Source organism: Gymnogyps californianus, chromosome 21 (assembly GCF_018139145.2).
Source record: "Gymnogyps californianus isolate 813 chromosome 21, ASM1813914v2, whole genome shotgun sequence".
Lineage (NCBI taxonomy): Eukaryota > Metazoa > Chordata > Aves > Accipitriformes > Cathartidae > Gymnogyps > Gymnogyps californianus.
The window spans coordinates 4,311,921-4,332,486 of record NC_059491.1 but is presented as its reverse complement, the minus strand read 5'-3'; the positions used below and the strand labels follow the sequence as shown (position 1 = coordinate 4,332,486).

At 45.1% G+C, this 20,566-nt stretch overlaps 1 protein-coding gene across 1 annotated transcript in view; it reads left to right on the top strand.

Moving 5' to 3' along the window:
- Positions 1-20,566, top strand: part of SAMD11 (sterile alpha motif domain containing 11) — a 126,493-nt gene that overhangs the window by 44,861 nt on the left and 61,066 nt on the right. The window contains 1 exon segment of the mRNA XM_050909636.1: positions 4,708-4,758. Within this exon segment, the coding sequence (XP_050765593.1) occupies positions 4,708-4,758 (51 nt within the window).

The window sequence follows — 20,566 nt, the reverse complement described above, 5'->3', positions numbered from 1 at the left end:
TGATATATGCGAAGAGTAGGGAGGAGAGAGGAGCTAGCTCTGACCATCCAACCAAGCAGCCCACATAATGGCACCTGCAAATATATCTTCCCAAACTGCTTACCTGCAGCACTGTGATTTGCATTGCATAGGCCTTACTGTGTGCCTAAGTGCTCTGTGTTTCCATGCGAGATTGTGGTACGTAGGGCCTGACCCAGGGCACCTTGAATTCCCAGTGACCGTGGTGGTGTTGGGCTGTGCCAGTTGAACAGAAGTCCTTGATTTACCCTTTCACCAACACCGTCCCTTCAGTGCAGTCTTCTAAACCAGAGGATGTGGGGAAACCTTGTCAATATTTTTCTCTTCTCTGTGGCCTTGCCTGTGCTAGGAAATTGAAAAGTACAGACAAACTCCATCCAAAGGAAGTGTTGGTCTTATAATTAAATGGGAGTAGAAAGGGACAGTTGTGGGTAAGAGATGGGGCTGTGATGGGTTCTCCTTCTGGCAGTAATGACCTGTTCCCGTAGCTGGATGCTGCCCAGTATGCTCCACACTCACATGGCATGTGTATTGGTTACTGCAGCATGCACCTGGGACAGTGGAGCGAGCCAAAGGGAGCAGCAGAAAACAAGTTGGCCACAGTGCAGAAGCCCAGCTGCAGAATGAGGTTGTCACTGCCCCTGGAGTGACAAGACATTGGGGGGGGACGCCTGACTCACTCTGGCCTCTTCCATGGTTGCCACTCTGGTGTTGAAAGCTTGCAGGGACCACTAGCGTAAAAAAGAAATGACAGGGAAGGAAAGAAACAGCTTAAAAACTAAAAACTATCCCAGCTGCTCTCCATTATTTTGCCAGCTCTGTCACTTTCTTTTCTGGGCTGGATTCTCATTCCAGTACAGGCTCCAGAGATGCCTTGAATAGCCTCAGTCCTTCCTGTTAATTTCTTTTTGGTTCACATACATATATAAGCAACTTCATTCTTTGCACAAACCAAACCCTGACATTCTAGTCCCTCCTTGCTGAAGTGCCCGATGCAGCAGTTTGTTAATTCCCCCAGCCTGCGTACTCCTCAGACTGCCCTCCCCACTTACGAAGCTGTGCAGGGAGCCTCTCTCTTTCCGTTGCTGTGGGGCCCATCTGGTCATTTTTATTGAACGCTTTCTAACTGATCACACTGTGTCTGAGACCTTGGGTGGGTGAGGAGGTGGGAGAGACAGTAGCAGCTGTAGCACCTTTGCTTGCCTGGCTATGGTTTTTATTTTTTCCCCCTCCTTTTCTGTTATTAATTTGTAAGGGACTGGCTTCTGCTCACTACGCTTTATACAACCCAAGGACAAGCTTGTGTAGCTGGTAGTTTGCAAATTATTAGTAATTTGATTTCAATTGCATGAATAACCCGTTAAAGCAAGATGTACATTAGCCTCAGAAATCTAATTGGTGATAACGGCATAGAGATGTGGAATGAGTGCCTGGTTCTGCTCCCTATCCTTCCCCCCTCTTCCCCCCCAAAAGATAATTAGAATTTAATTTCATTCTCACCTATTCATTTGTCTAAATATGGGTGTTTAATTATCCATCTCGGCAGATAGATGTTTCTGCCTCTGCGTGGATCTGAGCTATTCCTTTGGTATGAGGTTTTCCCTCCCACCTACTTATAACTCTCTGATGCAGTGTTCTTATACTTTGAAGTTTAGCTGTGCTAAGTCTCATTATGAGACATGCCTTCGCCTGACACTCAGGTTCACTATCTGCAGTCTGCCCATGTCAGTAGCTGCAACAGACCATGAGAAGTTACATTTTATGGAAGGCTGAGAGTTTAACTTAGAGACTGAACCCCAAGTGCAGAGCCAGGAGCCCAGGCAAGCTCCTGCTCTGATGTCAGTTCCCTTTGCTGCCTGAGCAGATCATTTCACCCCCCGGCCTTGTGCCCCCTTTGGCAGTGCCACGGCTGGGAGGTACCTGCCTACCTGCTTCCTTGGCGTTTGGGTGGGATGTGGACCATCCCATTATGGTACAGGTTGTGCAGCCCCAGGATCCGAGTCAGAGAGCTGGAAGCGATGACAGTTCCCAGTGTGGATGGGAGCTTTTGAATGAGGTATATTAGCTGCACGGGTAAAAGGAATGTTGCAGCCCTGCTTTGAGAGTCCAGTATGGAAAACACCTTTTACCTGCCAGGTAGTGTTGTAATAGATGGATGTCTGCTACATGTTGTGAGATCCAGAGCTGAGCATCTGTGGAAAGGAGAGGCACGTAGTTAGCTGAGTTTTAGGGTGAGACAGAATGGTTAGTGGTGCGGCAGAACGGGATGCTCTGGTGCTGTGCATCTTTGTGTGCCAGCTGCTCAGGTTCTGTGAGGACCCTATGGAGCACACACAGGGGTGTAATGGGAGCATGTATGTGGTCCAAAGTGGACTATGGCCCCCTGTTAGGCTCTGAACACTGCTTGGAGGAAATGCATGTTGCCTTCAGAGGCCCATGGGGCAGGTTACCTTAAACACAGGTTTTCTGAATTGAAATTTTTTCATCAGGAAAGGGACCATGGAGTTTTAATCAGACAAACGTGTCATTTAATCTACATATAACTCAGGGCCAAACCCTTTCGTTGTTTTTGAGGGCACTGAAGAATGTTTTATGGACAGAGAAACAGGAGAAGCACAAGGTTCCTTTTCAGACTTGCAGTTTGATTTCCAGCTGGACCCACAGAGTTCATTGCTGTGCGGTGTTTGGAGCTCTCCCCACTTCCACTGTGCAGCTGCCGGGATCTGATTTGCACAGTGCAAGGTGCTGAGCTGGAATTAAAGGGGGTTTATGAAGGTTTTGTGTAGGTAGGAAATCTTGTATTCTAGGGAGCAGTGCGAAATCAGGCTTACCACCCTCCACCAGTTCCGCTCTCTTGTGAGGAGGCCAGACCCTTCTGAGCCTGTTAGGGCCATAAGGGCTTTGGCTGGCTTGAATTTGCTTTGAACTTTGGATTCAGATCAGCTTACCTGGAAGGTCCAAATGTGTCCCAGAGTTTGACCAAACTTCAGTTCATGGAAATTTTACTCAGTGCCCCAGTTTGGCCTGTCCTTTCCAGAAAGTTTTCAAATGTTGTCTGAATTTTAACTTTGAAGAAGAACTGTTTTTGCTATAAGCTCGGTAGCTGGGAAGTGCCTATTTCTATTTGCAAATAAAATGTTGGGAAGATGGAAAGCTGGGATAGGTTTTCTAAACTGTTACATATGAGGAAGAAGAAGAGTAGGAAAAACTAGGTACATGTGGAACTACTAAGTACAATTCTGACCATAGCTTTATTGGTGGAAGTTAATATCTACTAAAATCGAACAACCCCCTAAAAGAACTACTTGCCCCTAAAAGCACTACTCAGAGAGCAACCAGACTCCCTTTCTGAGCCAGACTTGCAGGAAGAGCACAAAAGGTATGCTATCACATTAGTAAAACTTTCAGCAGCATCATGTCTTGGATGTGAAATTATTTCCGTGCTAAGAGTTGTTTTCAGTTGATTTCTGAACTAGGCTGAAGCAGGGGCACCCATTCAGGAAAGCACTTAAACACACACTCAAACCTGAGTTAAGTCCCATTGACTTCACTGGTCATGCTTAAGTGTTTTCTGGCCCAATTCAAAGCACATGTAAATTGGAACAGAGGCTCTCTTTTACTTGAGCAGGTTTTAGATTAGGCTTCTTCTGCAGTCAGATGGTCTTCAGCTACACACTGTTGCTTTTTCTAGCTGAGGACAGAGGCAGGAGTGCTGTAGGGATACACAAAATGCGCAGAAGTGCATTTGGCCTCTGCTACTTGTGATATTTGCAGCCACTTCTGTTTAATGCTTTTGGGAACCTACATCTGCAGGAGCCGATTTATACGCACAGCTAGGAACCAGCATGTTCACTGGCAGATGCTGAGATGTGGGAGTGGGTTTGTGCAAGGATACAGGCTTGCTTGCCAGTTTGGTCTCAAATGGCTGGGGTTCTCATCAATCACCTTGACATGGAGAAACAGTGGTGGTCACAGACCTCCTCTGGGTGGCAGGGGAGATCAGTGCTCCCTGGTATTGAGTGGAGACACCAGACCACAGAAGGTCAAGCATCTGCCTTAGCCCTCTGGGTTGATGTAGATGCTGTCTAGTAGCAAGGGGGGGAAAAAAACCCCAACAAAAAAACAACCCCCTTGGCTGCTCTGTCTTAATTTAGGCTATTGTTCACCTAGAATCTGGTGTTCCTGCTTGTCCGCAGGCAGTGACAGAATATGTGAAATTCATTTCCGAGGTGGGAAATTGCTAATAATTTATTGACAGCTGGGGTGGGTGTGGAGGAGGGAATACAGTACAGACATATTTGGGTTTTCTTCATAAAATGTCAATGCTTAGGTCTTTCTGCTTCCTGTGAACATGTCCTATTAGTTGAGACAACATCCTGCAGTCCCTACACCTATTAGGGAGACTGCATGCAACAAGGACAAGTTCTCTCACTGCGGTACAGCTCACCTGCAGGTCTCTCATTTACAGCAGTGAGTCCTGCTGTGGACACTCAGGACTGCCATGTGTGTGCAGTGTGGCTCGTCACAGCACCCCACAGCTGAGAAGGCAGTAGTAGTTGTGGTTGAGAGCCAGGGAGAGGGAGTTTGAGAGGACCATGGGTGGGTTGTCATGATGGAGCAGATCTTTTAAGTGGCAAGAGATGCGGTGTTCAGCATGTGCCATTGACCTCTCTGTTTGTTTGTTAACAGGATACACACCCACTGGGATTTAAACATCTCCTTCCGAGAGACCTCTTGCAGGTACCATTTTGGGGCACCCTCTTGTATGGTAGGCTAAGAGTTTATGATATGTTACTGGCATATGGATGCTGTTAGATGTAAATGAACATTTCTAACTGTCAGTGCTGTGGGTTTTTTCTTCCTCCTTTGTTCCTCTTTCTCCCTTACCACATATGCTTTCTTTTGTTTTTATTTTGGGGAAAGTTGTCTGTGGGGGGAAACAGTCTCTTTTTTGTTGGAAGAGAGAATTAAATAGACTTGTAAAGAAAGCCCATTATTGGTTTTGCTATGTTTACTCTGGTCTCTTTTTGGAAGAATGCAAGGTTGGGGTGGCCCAGATCTATTCCCTGACGTGAGAGACATGGGAGTCTGCATCTCATTTGCAAAAGTGATTCTTTGCACAGAAGGCTCATTGAAGGCCAAACTGACTGATGCTCCTGAATTGCTCAGGAGTTGCAGTGTTGTGCTTAGCCAACTTAAAACAGTGCTACCTTAAAAGGTGGGCCTGTGACTGCAAATGACAAGAATCCCTGGATGACGGATGCCGTAGATAATATGATACCACTGAGACACCTTGGGCCTGCAAAAACTTAGGCATGTAGGCGTCCGACTGCAGTGCTGAAGTATGAAGTATTGGAGCCAACAGGACTCTGCATTTTGCAACGTGAAGTGTGAATGGGTTGAACTACAGCTGCAAACGTGCAGTGCGAGAGTATTTACAAGTCAGCTTGGGAAAAAGTTGACATTCAAAAAATGACAAGTGTTTTACAGAGCATAAATAAAAGAAATGACATAGAGGTCTGAATTGTGAGAAGAGAAGGATTGCCAAACCAGTCTGGTATATTGGTTTTAAAGTCCGGTTTCCTGCAGTAACAGATACCCTAAGAAGGTAGAAATTCATAAATTGAAGATATCCAGTTACAAACATGAATATTCCTTTGTGACCTCTGGGTCAGTTGATACCCTGAGCATAGTGCATTTTCTTTATGTGTCGCTAGTAGTCATAAACTTTTCTAATCCTTTAAAAATGTAGCTGCAGAAATTTGCCTCTGCACTAGAAAAAGAAGACTGGTATTTTGAAATTTCTCTTTTATACTGAATTGTCACATCAGAGTGAAATAGTTGAGCCTGGCAGGTACTGCTTGTTTTCTAGAACAAGAAAAATGAATCTGTGCAGCTGTGAAACTTCTTGGGGAATATAGAACACAAGGAGGTAGATAGGGTGCAGAACAGTCTAGAATCTGATTCTGTATGTGCTTCATACCTATGTGGATACTGTAGAAATCAGGATCTGCTCCATTGGATCTGCTTGCAAATAGCAGTCCACTAATACCTTTTTTGTTTTGCTAGTTTCTGATGCTTTGTGTAAACTTCCTGTTCAGTTAGAGATTTAAAAACAGTAGGAAAATATTGCTGCTACTACTACTTCTATTACTTGTGGAAGTGCCCACTGCATGTTAGGCACTTCACAAACATTTAAGAAACAATTCATACTCTGTAGAAATCAGATTGTCTGGACAAGGGAGGGCAAATAATTTTATATGATTGCTTTTGTGACAAGACTTAATGTGTGTAAGACTCAGTGCAGCAAATGTAGTGTTTACTTAGGAGAACATTGTTTAAGAGCTTTAGGGAGACATACCTATCAGTATTGCAGCTGATGTGGACATTTCTGTTGTATCTGCAAGGCTCAGAATGTTTTGCAAATGTAAGCATCAGTGACGGGAGCAGAGAGTATTAGAAATTACTTCCATCTCCATCACGTGCCCTTCAAATGCAGGGCTAACAAGTTCTGCCCCTGTTCTGTGTGCTCCCCCAAAAAACTGGCACAAGAGTGAAAGTGGGCAGCAGAGAAGTGAAGGACAAACAGCCTCTGTCATTTTAACCCGTTCACACATACCCGCTCCCTCCCTCCCCCAACCTGAGGACAATTTGGACTGTTCTGTTGGCAACATTGGTGTGTGAAGGTTATAGCCTAAACTATGCACCTGGAGAGACAAGTCCATCTATATTTAATTGAGTACTGGAGTATGAATTAAGTTTTGGCATCCCCATGAGGCTCAGTGGAGGCAGTGGGGAGTGAAGGGTGGGAAATCTGTACTGATTCATACTCCATTAGGGAACACGTGAGGGCAGAGGTATTCACTGGTATTTAAGTAAGCACAGACTTTGGCACTGAAGCATAAAACCCCGTAATTCCTAAAATTTACAATGTTAAGAATACAAAACCCCACCCTGATCAGTAAGCATCTAGAAGCCAGTCTAGAAGGCACATCTACCCCAGCACTCCTATAAAAAACAGCTGAACTGTTTTGTATGGCAGCCTTTAGAATAAAATCCCTGGTTTGTTGCTGTAAGCTTTTGGGACTCTAAAAAATTGACTCCTTCCAGGCAGACCCTTTCATGATAAATTTCAGCCTGGAGCAGAGTTTTATGGCTGAGTTATAAACTCCTAAAAGGCAGCGGTTTGTAATGGAAGTGCTGACACAAGTCTTAATTAATAGCCATGTGAACAACGATTCTGCACAATGGCAACTAAGGGTGCAAACACCTCTGGAAATTAGAATCCCTATCTTAAAAAAAAAAAAATTCTGAACTTGCAATGCATAGAATAAAATAATGGTCTGATTTTTATGTCAACAAGTATACTTCTTGGGCTTCCTCAGCTTAACTGTTTGTTCCCTTCAGTTTAGCTCTCCCCTGGCAGAAACATTGGTAGTTCCTCCTGGGAACAGAAGTTTTGCTTTTGCAGATTAAACAGCTAGTCCAGCTATCAAAAATTGTGCCCATCCAGCTAGTTCAGAAGAAAACAACACGTGTTACGCTATGTGGCAAAGAAAGCAATTTGTGTGTTTATGTGTCGGCACAGAAAAAGGTTGTGTGTATTTAAGTGACCTAAATTGCCACACAGTTCTGTAAAACATCTGGCATATCTAAAATATGTCATGGGGTGGCAAAAAGGTTTAGCTGACCTTTGTTCTCAGTGACCTGCATAATTCAGCACATGGGAGTTACACAGGTCATCCCAAACCCATGCCAGGAAATCATTACGATGCAGCACGCCTGCATGAATACACACAGTCACCGTGCTACTTTAAACCAAGCAGGTCTGAGAACTGCCATCTTAATTTACCTGCGTCTTTGTCATAAGTTTGTCTTTGATCTTCCTTTCCAAGTTGTAAGAGGATACCTGGATTCATTGGATTTAGCTACCTTAGAATTGCTGTCTGCATTGCCCTGGATAAAAAGACATTTAATTGGGTACAAATCATTCTATATGCAAAGAACCAAAAGCTCGAGATAGGGGAATTGTCCTGAAAGGGGAGATTAGGATCTCTCCTTGTCTTGCCAGGTGCTTTGCTCCCTTCCCTTTTAAGCTTTGAAGTTAATACAGGTTTGAGTTTTTGTTTACAGCTGGTCTTCCTTTAAAATTGCCTTTTTAAGGTAGAATTCCCTTGTATGGACATATTGTTCCTGGAATAATTTGCTGAAATGTGTTAAAGTTGTTCAGTAAGTGATGCACTTCTCCTTTTATTTCAAGACAAGCCTATCAGATTCTGAAAGAGTAAACACAAGGTTAAAGCCTGGTCTTCGCCACAAGATGTCTACTCTCCGCTCCCATTGATTTCAGTGTGAGTCACAGTTGCTCAGCACCACAGGCAGGATTACCTTTCTGAGGCTGAGGCATCTCATGAAAATAAATTGTGGAATAAAAGGGAGTTCCAGGGAGGAAAAGGATTTTCCTTCTATTTGTTGCCACTTGATGTCTTGACAGAACTGCAGGGAGGTGAGTGAGAAATAGATAAGAGGCCATGCATGTTAATACCATGCAGGGATGCAGCTCAGGGTGGAATAAACATTTTGCCCACCTGAGAATTTCAAGACACTGTCAGTGCAATTAAGCCATCCCTGTTTCCAAGGAAGTCAAGAGTTGTTTACTGTTGCCCTTGTTAAAGATGGCCTGACTGGTAGGAAAGAAGATGGTGTGTAATTTGGTTAAAGCTGCATACAAAGTCAAGGAGCATAGCAGAGAATTGAGCTAGGCATCTTGACGTTCAGCCACATGCTTCAGCTTTTGGCCCCATGGTAAGCCAACTCTGAAAGAATATCCGAGGCAGCATTTCTGTCTTCAGAGTCCTGCACTGGTGCAGGCATAAAACAGTGACAAAGGAAAGAGGCAGGAGTGTGCAAGAGAGTCTCTTCACTGCCATATGAACAAAAAGCCACTTGAGGGGACACTCCAAGCTTACTGGGCCTGCCAGGGGGTAATTTTATCCAGGTACATGCCACCTGAAGGCTGCATAAGGAGATGGAAGGAAAACAAAGGCATCATTTGCCCAGAGCAAATAAAATGCATTTAACAACCACAGTTTAAACGAAGATTACAGTGGTGTGTAACCAGCCTTTCTGGATGGGCATGAACCATATTAGAATGTATTTTAGACAGACAGACATTTGGCCAAAAGCCTGTGTATCCATGTGCGTGTGTACACTGGATTGTTACATGTACGTGTTTGGTCTTATGTGGTACAGCTGCACACTTTTTTAGAAAACTGTATTTAAGGAGGAATGGAACAGGTTAGTCAAGAAGGAAGAGGACATTAAACAAATCAGGCCAAGTGGAAGAAGCAGATGAAAAATACATGGCAAATGGGACAGGAGAAGCAAACTAAAGGGAAATTCACTGATTTAGCTCATTGCTTTGGAAAGATACACAGGGAGAGAAAAGGAAAGCAGGAGAGGAGAATTGAAAAGTGGATAGTTCTGAACGTGTCAAGGCTGATCCTGACTCAGCAGAAAGTATTGCTGTGTGATGCAGGTAACGTTATCAAGTGCCAGAGCATCCTGCTGCTCTGCCCTTTAAGGATTGATATAGGATGGCTTCTGGGCTGTCTATTTATTTATTTATTTTTCCTAGTAAGATTTGCCTTTTTATCTAGGAGACCTGAAGTAGGTACTAAAAGGTCACAAGAAGTTTTTAGCAGCTGGAAGCTAGATGTGACCCCTTAACACCCTGCAGTCTTTAGCATCTGCTGCTAAAAGAGCTGGTATTTGTCAGATAAGTGCCTTTAAGTTACAGCAGAAAAATCAGACAGTGGCAGAGGGACACGAGTGCCTTCAGATGGGGACCTGCCTTCACCCTTCCATGGCAGTCACTGATTTCTGCCTTGACACCAACGGACAGCAGGGCTGAAGCAGTAGCCCCAGTTGAAAGACGCTGATAGTGAGCTGAACTAAACAGAATGAGCCAGATTTTGCCCATCTGGTTTAAGTCAGGACAGAGAAGGCTGATGAGATACCAACTGTGTGTAGACTTGCAGAGCTGTTTCCATAACTCATGATGACTTTGGAGGACAACTGTGAAGCTGACTCTTGACTGTATGCTATAGAAAGCTTAAAAAGATCCCAGTGAAATACTGCAGAATGTATTAACCATGACTTTTGGATGGGTATGGGGAGGACATTTATTTAACATGAGGCTGAATTCGGCCCTTCCAGATTATTTCTGCGGTGGCTCTGGGACGTAGACTGCTTAAGGAAATGTTTTAATCCTCATCTTGGTGGAATATACAAAGAGCTCTCACCTCTGTAACTGTTAAAGCTGTGAACCAGGACATGCTTCCTGAAGGCAAAGCCAATAAATACAAGGAAGCTCTTGGCTAATGCCACTGTTGTTGGCAGTCAAGGCATGGCTATGTGGAGACAATATGTTGGAAGGAAAAGACTTTCCAGATGGGTGAACTCAGTTCGTTCATCAAAGAGTGACATACCTGTTTGATTTTAGACAATAGTTGCCCAACAAGGAAATGGATGTGTTCTTTTGTTTAACTGGAAGAAGAGAAGTAAAGTAAATCCACACCAAATCCACAGTTGGTAGACATTAACAAGAACGTTCTGTGTCAGAATGAAGAGCATTTGGGAAGGTTCAACCAAAGAGCTAAGCCTCCAGTTCTGTAGAAAAAAATATGAGCAACCTTTGCTTTGCTTGTGTTTGATCACCCACAAAGCATCCGTGTGAAGTTTGAAAGTGTAGGTATTGAGATAAAATGGGAGGAGCTGCTACGTATGGGCCTGATGTTCCGTCAGCTGCTTTTTGGGCACTTCAAATGGCAACAGGACAGACTTCTGGCTCTATGCTATAGAGTATATGGTTTCCTTTTATTTGTGGATCTAAACCCCCCAAAAGACTGGTACTGGCAGGAATAATGGACCTTTTGTAGGGCAACTGAAAGAATTCTGGATAAACCGAGCATGCGAGGGCATCTTAGGACCTTGGTATATTGTTGCGATATACATAAGCTTGGTTCCAGCTTTGGGGAAGCATTCTTGATATATTTCAGCTGCATACAGTGATGGAAAAGAGAATCATATCCTTCTGCTTTTAGATAGTATGTTGGATCAAAACTTCAAGGGCACGTTTCGGGAATAGGAGGTTTTCTGACCTCCCTCTTCACACCCTACTGTGAAACTGAAAGGATTCGAAAATACGTCTATCTTGTCCTTAATACATTGGATATACGAGTGATTCCTGTAGATCATCAGTTCCCACTGTTCATTGTCTAAAGTTATACCCTATCACCCATTTAAAATCGCTCATCTCAGTATTTTAATATTTCATCAGTTCAAAGCAGGCAGCTTAATGAATTGAGAAAATGAGGAGAATTTGGGATATTTAAAGAGACCTTATATCCATTAGGCACACCAGCTGCGTGTCAGCGACACATTCTTTTTATTGGCTGAGCAAAACATTTCTATTTGTCTTGTTACTGAGGAACATTGGAACGCAGCATCTAGACCAGTCCAAAACTTCAGGGAATGCTCTACATGTCAGCAGGACAAGCCCACTGATTTTGGTGCAAATCAGACGTGCCAAAAAACCTGTCAGGAGAAAAATCAGGACCTCCAGGCTGCCTGGTGCTGCAGGCAGAGGAATCGTTTGGCCCTTCCCTGCACTTGTATGTGTGCAGCAGGAGCAGCTGCTTAGCTTAGAGGGTGAGGCTGGGTGTGACTCGGATTCTCACAAGTAGCAGAGTTTCAGAAGTACTTTTTAAGGGAGGAGTTTGGAGAGCCAGCATGGGAGACCTAGGAACTTGGGGAAATTTGGGGTAAGCAGGGATGATTAGGTTGGTGTTAATGTCAAACTGGGGAACTGAAAGAAGTGTTTATAAATTTGCATGGGAACAGACTAAGCCCCTGGGAAATGATGGAAAGGAAAACGAAGAGACACTGAAGCTCTAGGATGAGGGAGGGATCCAATGTGAGCTGCAGGAGTCCGGGAAGCAGGGAGTACTGGAGGCTGACTCACAAGGTCTGTGTAGTGAGGAGGCAGGGGAAGAGCAGAATGGAGACAGTTTTAGGTATTCATGAAATGCACTTGACTCATAATAAGGGGGCGTCACATACTTGTGACACCCCACCCTCCAGTGGCATTTCTGCTTGCCATGGTTGCCTTCATTATTCTCTTCGTGAAACTTTTTTTATTAGTGGCCAAGGCGAGCTGCAGCCTGTGCTCGGGAGGGGAGGGGGTGATCAATAGCATGGGCTTGATGGATGTCCAGAGGAAAAATGTACAGACACTTGCAGTGGTTGTGGCAGGCGAGCCGATGAAGATGGGCCCTTACGGAAGATCCTTCTGAACTCTGGTGAGTTCGTGTTGGGTTGCTGCCCAACAAGTGTGTGCGTAGAAGGTAGAAGTCAAAGACGTTTTCAAGGGACTAGTCATGTGTGTACTTGGATGCACATCTGCAGTAAGAAAAAATGGCGGGCAGGAGAAAATAGTCTGTAACTAACCTTTAGGCTTCTTGCCAGCTTGGGGTACTGGGTTCCGTGTCCTTATGAGAGGAAAATAGCACAAGATCTTCATGTTTTCTGCCTCAGAAGAGAGCCGGGAGCAGTAAGGCTGGCAGAAAGAGCAGGAGACTGCTATGAACAGCAATGCAAGCAGCATAGGGAGATGGTGCTTCCCAGGGGCTGCACCTTGCCAATGATGGTCTTGCACAGTGCTTACACCATGCTTTTGTAATCGCTGTGCTTTTTACAAGTCTGGGTGAGGTGTCTCGTCTGGAGGGCCAGTGTATCCTGCTGGTGATGGAGGAGTCGTAAAGTGACTGACTGCGTTTAAGGTTTTCGCTACCTTGTTTGGATTCAGGCTCTCATTATTTCTAATGCTTTGTGTCCTTCTCCTTTTCTCAGAAGTCACCATGCTCCTTTATCCTGCTGCACAGTAAGTTTTTTGGCTCCAAGATTACAACTGTGGTGGAAATGCAGGACTCAAGATGCATTAGGCCTGTCTAATAGTTTTCAAACTCAGAAGCCCTATCTGCATTACTGCAGACAGGAGGGGAAATCTGAGGCTAAAATGCCTAGCATGGGCATCCCCCTTGCCAAATGCTTTTGTGGCACCTTTTAGTGGATGGGCACATGTCAAAACCGACTATCAGAATAAGGTGCCAGTAATAATAGACTGGGTTTGCGCTTCATCTCCGTGCTTTATCTCTTCCCTGTCTCCAGTCCAGCATCAATGGGGTGTAGTTCCATCTTATTTTTATTTATGGGCTTGCAGAGAGCTGAATGACAAAGCAGGATTACAATAAAAACATCTTTATGCTTATTTCCACCTAATTTTGGAGTTGCCAACTCTACTGATCATTTTTATGAACTGTCATGAGCATTAATGAAATTTTATGAGCATTTTGTTTGGGACATTGCAGGATGATTTTTTTTTTTCAAGATAAGTGTGCAGGGAGAATTAGGGCTGTATTGCCCATGGTTGGGGTTGGGATTTTCAGGCGTCTCAGCTCCCTCCATTTGGTAAAACTTGTTTACTGCTCCTTCTTTCCTCTTTTCCCTTCCCTCGCCTTTCGCCTTTCCTTCCCTTTTTGCCTGTGTCTGATGGGTGACATCTCATCAGAAGGTGGAGATACCTGAGAGGCAGAAGTGAGGTGCTGGTAAATTGTTGTCTGTCAAGGTCTATCAAGACTGATGTCTAAGAAGGACAGAGAGTGACTGAGAGGTTTTTTTTATCAATGGTGAAGTTTTAAAAGGCAACTGAAAGACTGAGCAATAAAAATATAACCAAGAAGGCCAAGAAATGAGAGGCAACTGTGCCCTGAGCTTTGCCTGCTGGAAATCATGCTTCTGTCTCCTGTCTAGAGCGCAAAATTCTCAGGGGGTACAGCTTACTCCTGTGGCAGTGGAGGTAGGTGGGAGTCTTTCCATTAGCTTCAGCAGGCCCCAAGCTGGATTCCTGAAGAAGAGGGCCAGTTTGCACTTGGTTGAGCATGTGAAAGTGATGTTGAACACATTGCTGGCTACAAATGTCAGTCGCCAGGTAGATGCGGGGTCTAGGTTTTTGCAGCAAATAGAGAAGTTAGAGATGAACTCGGGAAATAAGGAGAGGGAGCCAGAAACTGCATCACAAGGTAGCTTGCCTCCCAGCAGTTTGCCACATTGCAATTCATGAAGTGGCAGGTCAGAGGAGCTGAGGCTGTCCAGCTTATGCCAGAGAGGTCCTGGAGTGTGAGAAGTGGGATGGGGAGAGGCAGTAAGGCACAGAGAGGTCTGGAGGAAGGAGGCAGCCCCTCTGCTCCTCAGAGCTGCACATACATATGCTCGCTTGCATCCAGCTTCTTTGCCTGGGGCTTATCTGCCTATCTCTGATGGAAAAGTGACACAGCCTGTCAGCTGCATAACAGTGAAACAAACTCTGCTGCTCCCCCTGGCACCCCCCGGCCCCATCCGCTTCTTTATTAGTCACCTGATCAGAGCCTTCAAATCCTTGACCCAAATCCTCCTGCGCCCAGCTTTAGGTCTTATCCTGCTCTGGCTGTTCTGTCCACCGTTGACCTGAGAGGAAAGGTATTGGCTGTGTGCTGTGTGATTAGGGAGATGTTGCTGGATGTTTTGAGCTGTGTGCAAGGTGATAAGCAGGAGTGAGGGAGGAGGGGAAGAGCCCTTGATCGGTCTGAGCTGCGAGCTTTCCCTGATCCACATCCCTTCTCTGTTTCTGCTGACTCAGTGACCCTAGTTTTACTGCCTGGGAGTGTCAGAGACAGTGACCTTGCCTGTCTGCTCAAGGACCTCTGGCACTCAAAGGCCATGCCAGGGCAAACCAAGACATGCTGAGGAGAAAGTTATTTTGCAGAATATCTTATCCCAAGATGACTCTCAGCTCTGCCGGACTGGAAGATGGTTAATCCTGCGCTGATTTGGTGCTGTGCATGTGGCAGGGAGTCAGAGCGGTCATCTTGTGAAATGTGCTTTTTTTCCTCTGGGTAGGAAGGTTTACATACTAGTAAGGAAGAAGCTGAGAGGATTCATCAGCTCTTGGGAATGAATAGATTATTTTACTCTCAGAGCACTTGATTCAGTGTGGTCGAGGTTCTGAGATGGAGGGTCTCTATTTGCTTCCTGGTGAGCAGAGACACAAGTCACACATTTTTTTTCACTCTGAGCTGCCACTATTAACTGGGAGTACGATAGGGTGATTTTCTGACAGGTTCTGTGCAGGAGGTCAGATGAAGTAGATATAATGGTCCCTTCTGGGGCTTAAAATCAATGAATCTGTGATTAAATGGCCCACAGAGGCTGGACATTGCCGGTTAAGGGAAAAGGAGTGATATTGGTGGCATTTTATGTGGGAGCTGTGGTCAGGTATTTCTCTTGCAGCAGCACAATGGCCAGCAATCCCCAGGTCATGTCTGTCTTTCTAGGTTCTTTTAACGAGCCCCAGATTTACCTGTGCATAGTAGGGAGACAGAAGGTGGTTTTTTTTTTTTTCAAGGGCTGGGCTGGAGTGCATGTGTTTCTTTGGAAATTGGTTATTAGTTTTGTTTTGGGTTTAAAAAAATGCTAACTAAAAAATATGAGAGCCTTTGAGTGGTTATTTTACACCAGTCCTGACATTACATAGTTGTGCTGTTACATAAGGTTGTTTCTCAGAGCTATAATGATGCAACAGTATTTATAGACCAATCTGGGTTTTCCTTTTAATGGCTTCCATAAAAAGCTCATTATTCCCTTCACACAGTCACTGGCTGATTTACATGCTTGTCCTGTCCCTGGGCGTATGCTGCAGTTTGGGTAGCCCTGAGCGACACACTCACACTGTCTGCTTGTTACTAAGTGACTCTGACAACAGTCTGGCTGTGCCACGGGTCTGATCCTTACACCAGAAACTTGTCTTTTGGGGAGATGGTGAGGAGAGGGGAGAGGAGGTCAACAGAGAAGAAGAAATCACTGATGTTTCTGCAGGTTCTGGCAATATTGTCATCTCCTTGGAGCTGCAAAGTCTCTATCATTCCTGGCATATCGACCTGGCCAGGCAAGGGGCTTGTCCTGGATAGAATGGGTGCACGGGGTATGTAGAAGGAAGTCACTGCAGAGTAAACAGAGTCTGTGAATCTGTTACCTGAGCCAGGGGTACCATTGAAATACACTCTTGAACTGGACTTGCGTCCAGTCAGGCTGAGAGTGAGGAAGGAAAAGAAACCCTGTGTGTGTTCCTCAGAGTGACACAGGACGGTTTGTCTGGATGCATGGGCACACACCTGCGCTGAGCTCCACTTTCCCCGGCTTAATCAATGTCCTTGCGTCTTTTCCCCTGCAAGCCCTGACATTCCTCCTTTTGCATATTGGATTTTTTTTTCTTTATTGTAGGGAGGGGCAGAGGGTCGGGACAGTTTTATGGCAACTGTATTGATCAGTAAAATTTAATATAATCCCTGCACTTACTGTGTGATCATTAAGGGGATGGAGAGCCAGTGAAACATATTTAAAAAGAAATATTTTTCAGTTTTATTTCCCCCCATGCTACTTTTCTGAGTCTCTCTTCCAAACCTGGCATCAATCTCCTACTTTGCATCCCTTCAAAGGCAGTCATACATTTTTGACTGGATTTTCCCAGTTTGCCTTTGATTTGATTAAGTATTAGGAAAAGATCTATCCAGTCTGGTCTGGTGCTAGATTCTTTCACCATTTCCTCAGCTAACTGTCTTACAGTTTCTGGATCTATGCAATTTTGTGTCTACTGAGAACATCACTCCCTCTTTTTTATCTCAGATATATCTGGAACTCCTTTTGCTGAAGTACTGGGTTGCCTCTTGGTGTCTAATGCCTCCCACTCACACAGTGCCCCTGTGCATCCCCATGTGTATGGAGAACAGCAGCACAAAGTGGTTAACTGACATGCCAGCAAAGTCTGGGCAGGAAATTGGAGCAGAAAAATGACAGCTTGAGTTTCAAACTTGAGCTAAATATCCTAGCCACTGGAGCGGCCTTTTTTGGGTACTGCTGAGTGGTGCTGCACCACAGGTGAAATACCTCCTCTGCAGAGTGACCTGCACTTTTTTATGCCTGATATCAAGCAGTGAAAGGTTACTGTATGTGATCTTGCAGCTCAGAGCATGGGCAGAGCAAAACCGTGTCTGCCAGTAGGATGGACAGTCTCTAAGACGCACACAGGGCTCATTCTGGCTCACCCTATGAGGAGGATGGGGCATGGCATTTGTAGTGAGGCTATTGTTACTATTGCCTCCTTATTTTGGAGAGGGCTGCAGCAAACAGGGAGGCAGCCACTATTGAAAATTATTTCAATTTTGACCAAATTTTCCCTTCTCCCTCCCCCTCTTTGCAATCACTCTTTGCAGTCACTTTGAGCACCGTGTTGCGAGAATCACCAGACCCTGCGGGCGCCTGGCTGCCTCTGCTAGATGCAGAGACTCTGACACTGATTTATATTTTGGTTAATTGTCTCCATCCATTAGTCTCCTCATCCTTCTCCTTGTTAAAGATGCAGTTGCTGCTAATGTCTGTAAATGAAACACATTTAAAAGGCATTGCTCCCAGTCTGAATCCGGCTTGGGTTAACACTCACTGGAAGCTGCCACCTCCTGAGGATCTCAATGAAGGGTGGTATGTCTCCACTCAGGTGCCCTACAGGGGCAGGGCAGCCCAGGCATTTGTCAGCACCTCTCTGCTTACCCTCACTCACGGGGCCAAGAGCCAAAGGGGCTAAGGGACTGAGATGTCTGCCCCATTTGTCTAGTCCCCTCTGTAAGTCACTGCATGCTGGATATGCTGGCAGGGCTCGCTCCAGGACCAGGCTGGGAAGAGGGCTTTCAGCAGATGTAAGGGACTAGTTTGCTGGGGCCAGTTGAGATTGAGGAGAGGTGACTGCAGTGAGGGTCCAAATGCTGGTCAGCATGAGGACCAGGGGACAAGACAGGACCAGAAGGGTCTTGGAGAAATAGCTGCTGGCTTCAAACACTGCCAGTCAGAGGCTTATGGTGCAGATGTTGCTCAAAAAAAGATTATTGTTCCCAGAAGTCAGTCACACAGGATTGCTGCGTGTCTGGTTACCACAGCCTCCCTCAAAGGGCTTGCTCCTAATTCATTTATACGTCCCAAGGGACGGCCACAGTTAGCAAATCTGATAGCTCAGGGGCAGTCCCTATGATAGACTTCTCCTTCCTTGAGCACAGGTTGTGGGTCATTAGCTAGACTAGATGACGTTGCTCGTGCAACGTGTGCCAGAAATGATAGTACTGCTGGTTTAGCTGTTGTCCTGCAGATGCTTCTCTGCGGACTCCACAGATGAGTCAATGGATTAGTGTGGCATCTTGTCCCAAACAGACACCTTTTGTCTGGGTGACGTTTCCACCAATTGTTGATGTGGCTGTCTCTCCCCTTGAGTGCCTTTTCCTGTAAGCAGTGCAGCTATCAGATGACCACTGGTGGACCATTATACTGCCATTACAGAAAGTCTCATCAGAACAACCAGCTTTGGGGGAGACAAAGGACCAGTTAGTTCCATTAAAAATAGACAGTGCAGCAATCAAAGCATTCGTAGAGAGCATTAGCAACATTTTTTTTTCCTCCAGTGGTAATTTTTGCAGCCATTAGTTATTAGTACGTCTCATTGCTGCTTTGCAGAGCGGGCTCCTTATATCAGAGCATTGGGATGTGACAGGGAATTTTAGACTATCAGCTCTGATCTGTATCTGAGCTGCACAGTTATCCATGTTGTCCTGCCTATACTCCCAGAGTCCTGCACCAATATTCATTGGGTTTGGGTGTGAGGTTTTAGGATGAGAATGACTTTTTTTGTTGTTTCCCAGACCTAGCATGGAACCTGTGGCATATGCCTCCTATGCTGCGCTCCCCTGCAGTTTTCTTCTGTTGCCAGTGTAACAGGTCAAGTGTACAGTGTTTTCAGCAATACCCTCCAAGGTCAGGTGGCCATTTTGTTAGAGAGCAGCTTTCATTTCATATTACATCCAGGTAGAGGAGCCATTTGGACTTGGCCTTTAAAGCTTTGTGGTTGCTGCTTGCAGCATGCATGGCCTGAGTTGTGGTGCACTAGTGAGCTGCTCAGTTGCCTGTGGCTTAGGCAAAACCCTTATCACAGCTTTCCTGCATTCCTGGTGAATGGATCTGTTGCTCCTGTGCCTTCTCTTCGTTAGGATTTGAATATTGCCCAAGCCATAATAATATCCAGCCACTTCTCCGACTGTTGCTTTTGGCAGCAAGACAGAGCCTAGTGGCAGAATGGGAATTCTGTTGGATGGAAAGCACCTTGCAAAAGCCTAGGACATTCTTTTCAGTGGATAAATAGGCAGGGAAAAGGCAGGATAGATATATGGCATGTTTGGTGGGATAGTTACTTCTCTGATGCTACGTGGAGCACAATAATAAACAAGCACTTACACATCAGTTTTACTACCACTGCCAGTTTTACTCCTTGTTAAAGTGTCTTCCTTATGAGGCCAGGTTCATTACAAGGTCTGTGCCACTTGCAGCTGTTCTCAAAGCTACAGAGTTGGCCTTGAGGGAAGTCTACAGTGCTGTTAGGCACCTTTCCCTTATTTCTTAGGAGGAGGGACATCTTTGTGAAGGTGGGATCTCACTCCTTTATCGGCAGGCATCACACACTTCTTTGCACACAAGATCCTCATCTCTTTTTAACATTTTACTCCTCTCCACAGCTGCTAAGTATGATGTCACAAAAACAGGACGATGGATTCAAATAGAGAATGAGCGACAGCACATCAGCTGTAATTGAAAGCAACAACAGGAGTTTATCTTTACTAAACATGTTTCAATTCACTGTTCAGATATAGGACAGGGCAAATTTTAGCGTTCTGGATTGAGGTTAAATGTGTATTGGATTTGAAGTTCAGACTCAAAAATCTTGTAGTTCTGCAAGTTCTTTTCTAAAACTTTCCCCACCAAAATAGCAGAAATACCTGAAAAATGTGTCTTGTGATCAGAGCTTCGATCATCCTGAGCCAGATATCAGAAGAAAGGTCTTATGAGACTGTCAGTAACACTGAGTCACTTCCCAGTTTGAAAGCAAATCTGGATGTGGCCAACCAGCCACATGCCCTCTGGAATCCCTGACAGTAAGTACTCAGTTTTCTACCCTTCATTTTACCGCAGGAGCAAAACTTGCTGCTATGAGATGGAAGTGCCCAGTCAGTCATGCCTCAGAACATGTTCCCCTGCTGCTTGGAAACATACCTGTATTACTGCGGGTCCCCAAACCATTAATTACCAAAACCCATGCAAACTGAATGTTGCCATGGCAACCTGCAGCCCTACAGAAGGCTATTTGTCTCCTCCTTGACCTTTCAGGAGATGTGTATCTTGCTCAAGCCCCCTTCTCTAATCCGGTTTTTAAAATATAATATTATGCTACTGGAAGGGATCAGACCTTTAATCTGATTGTGTGTGCATGTGTCAGTGCATGTATGGGGGAGTGCCTGCATTAACAGGCACCCAGCAGCGGCTCAGAGAGAAGACAAAGGAAAAGCAGAGTGTGACTCTGCCC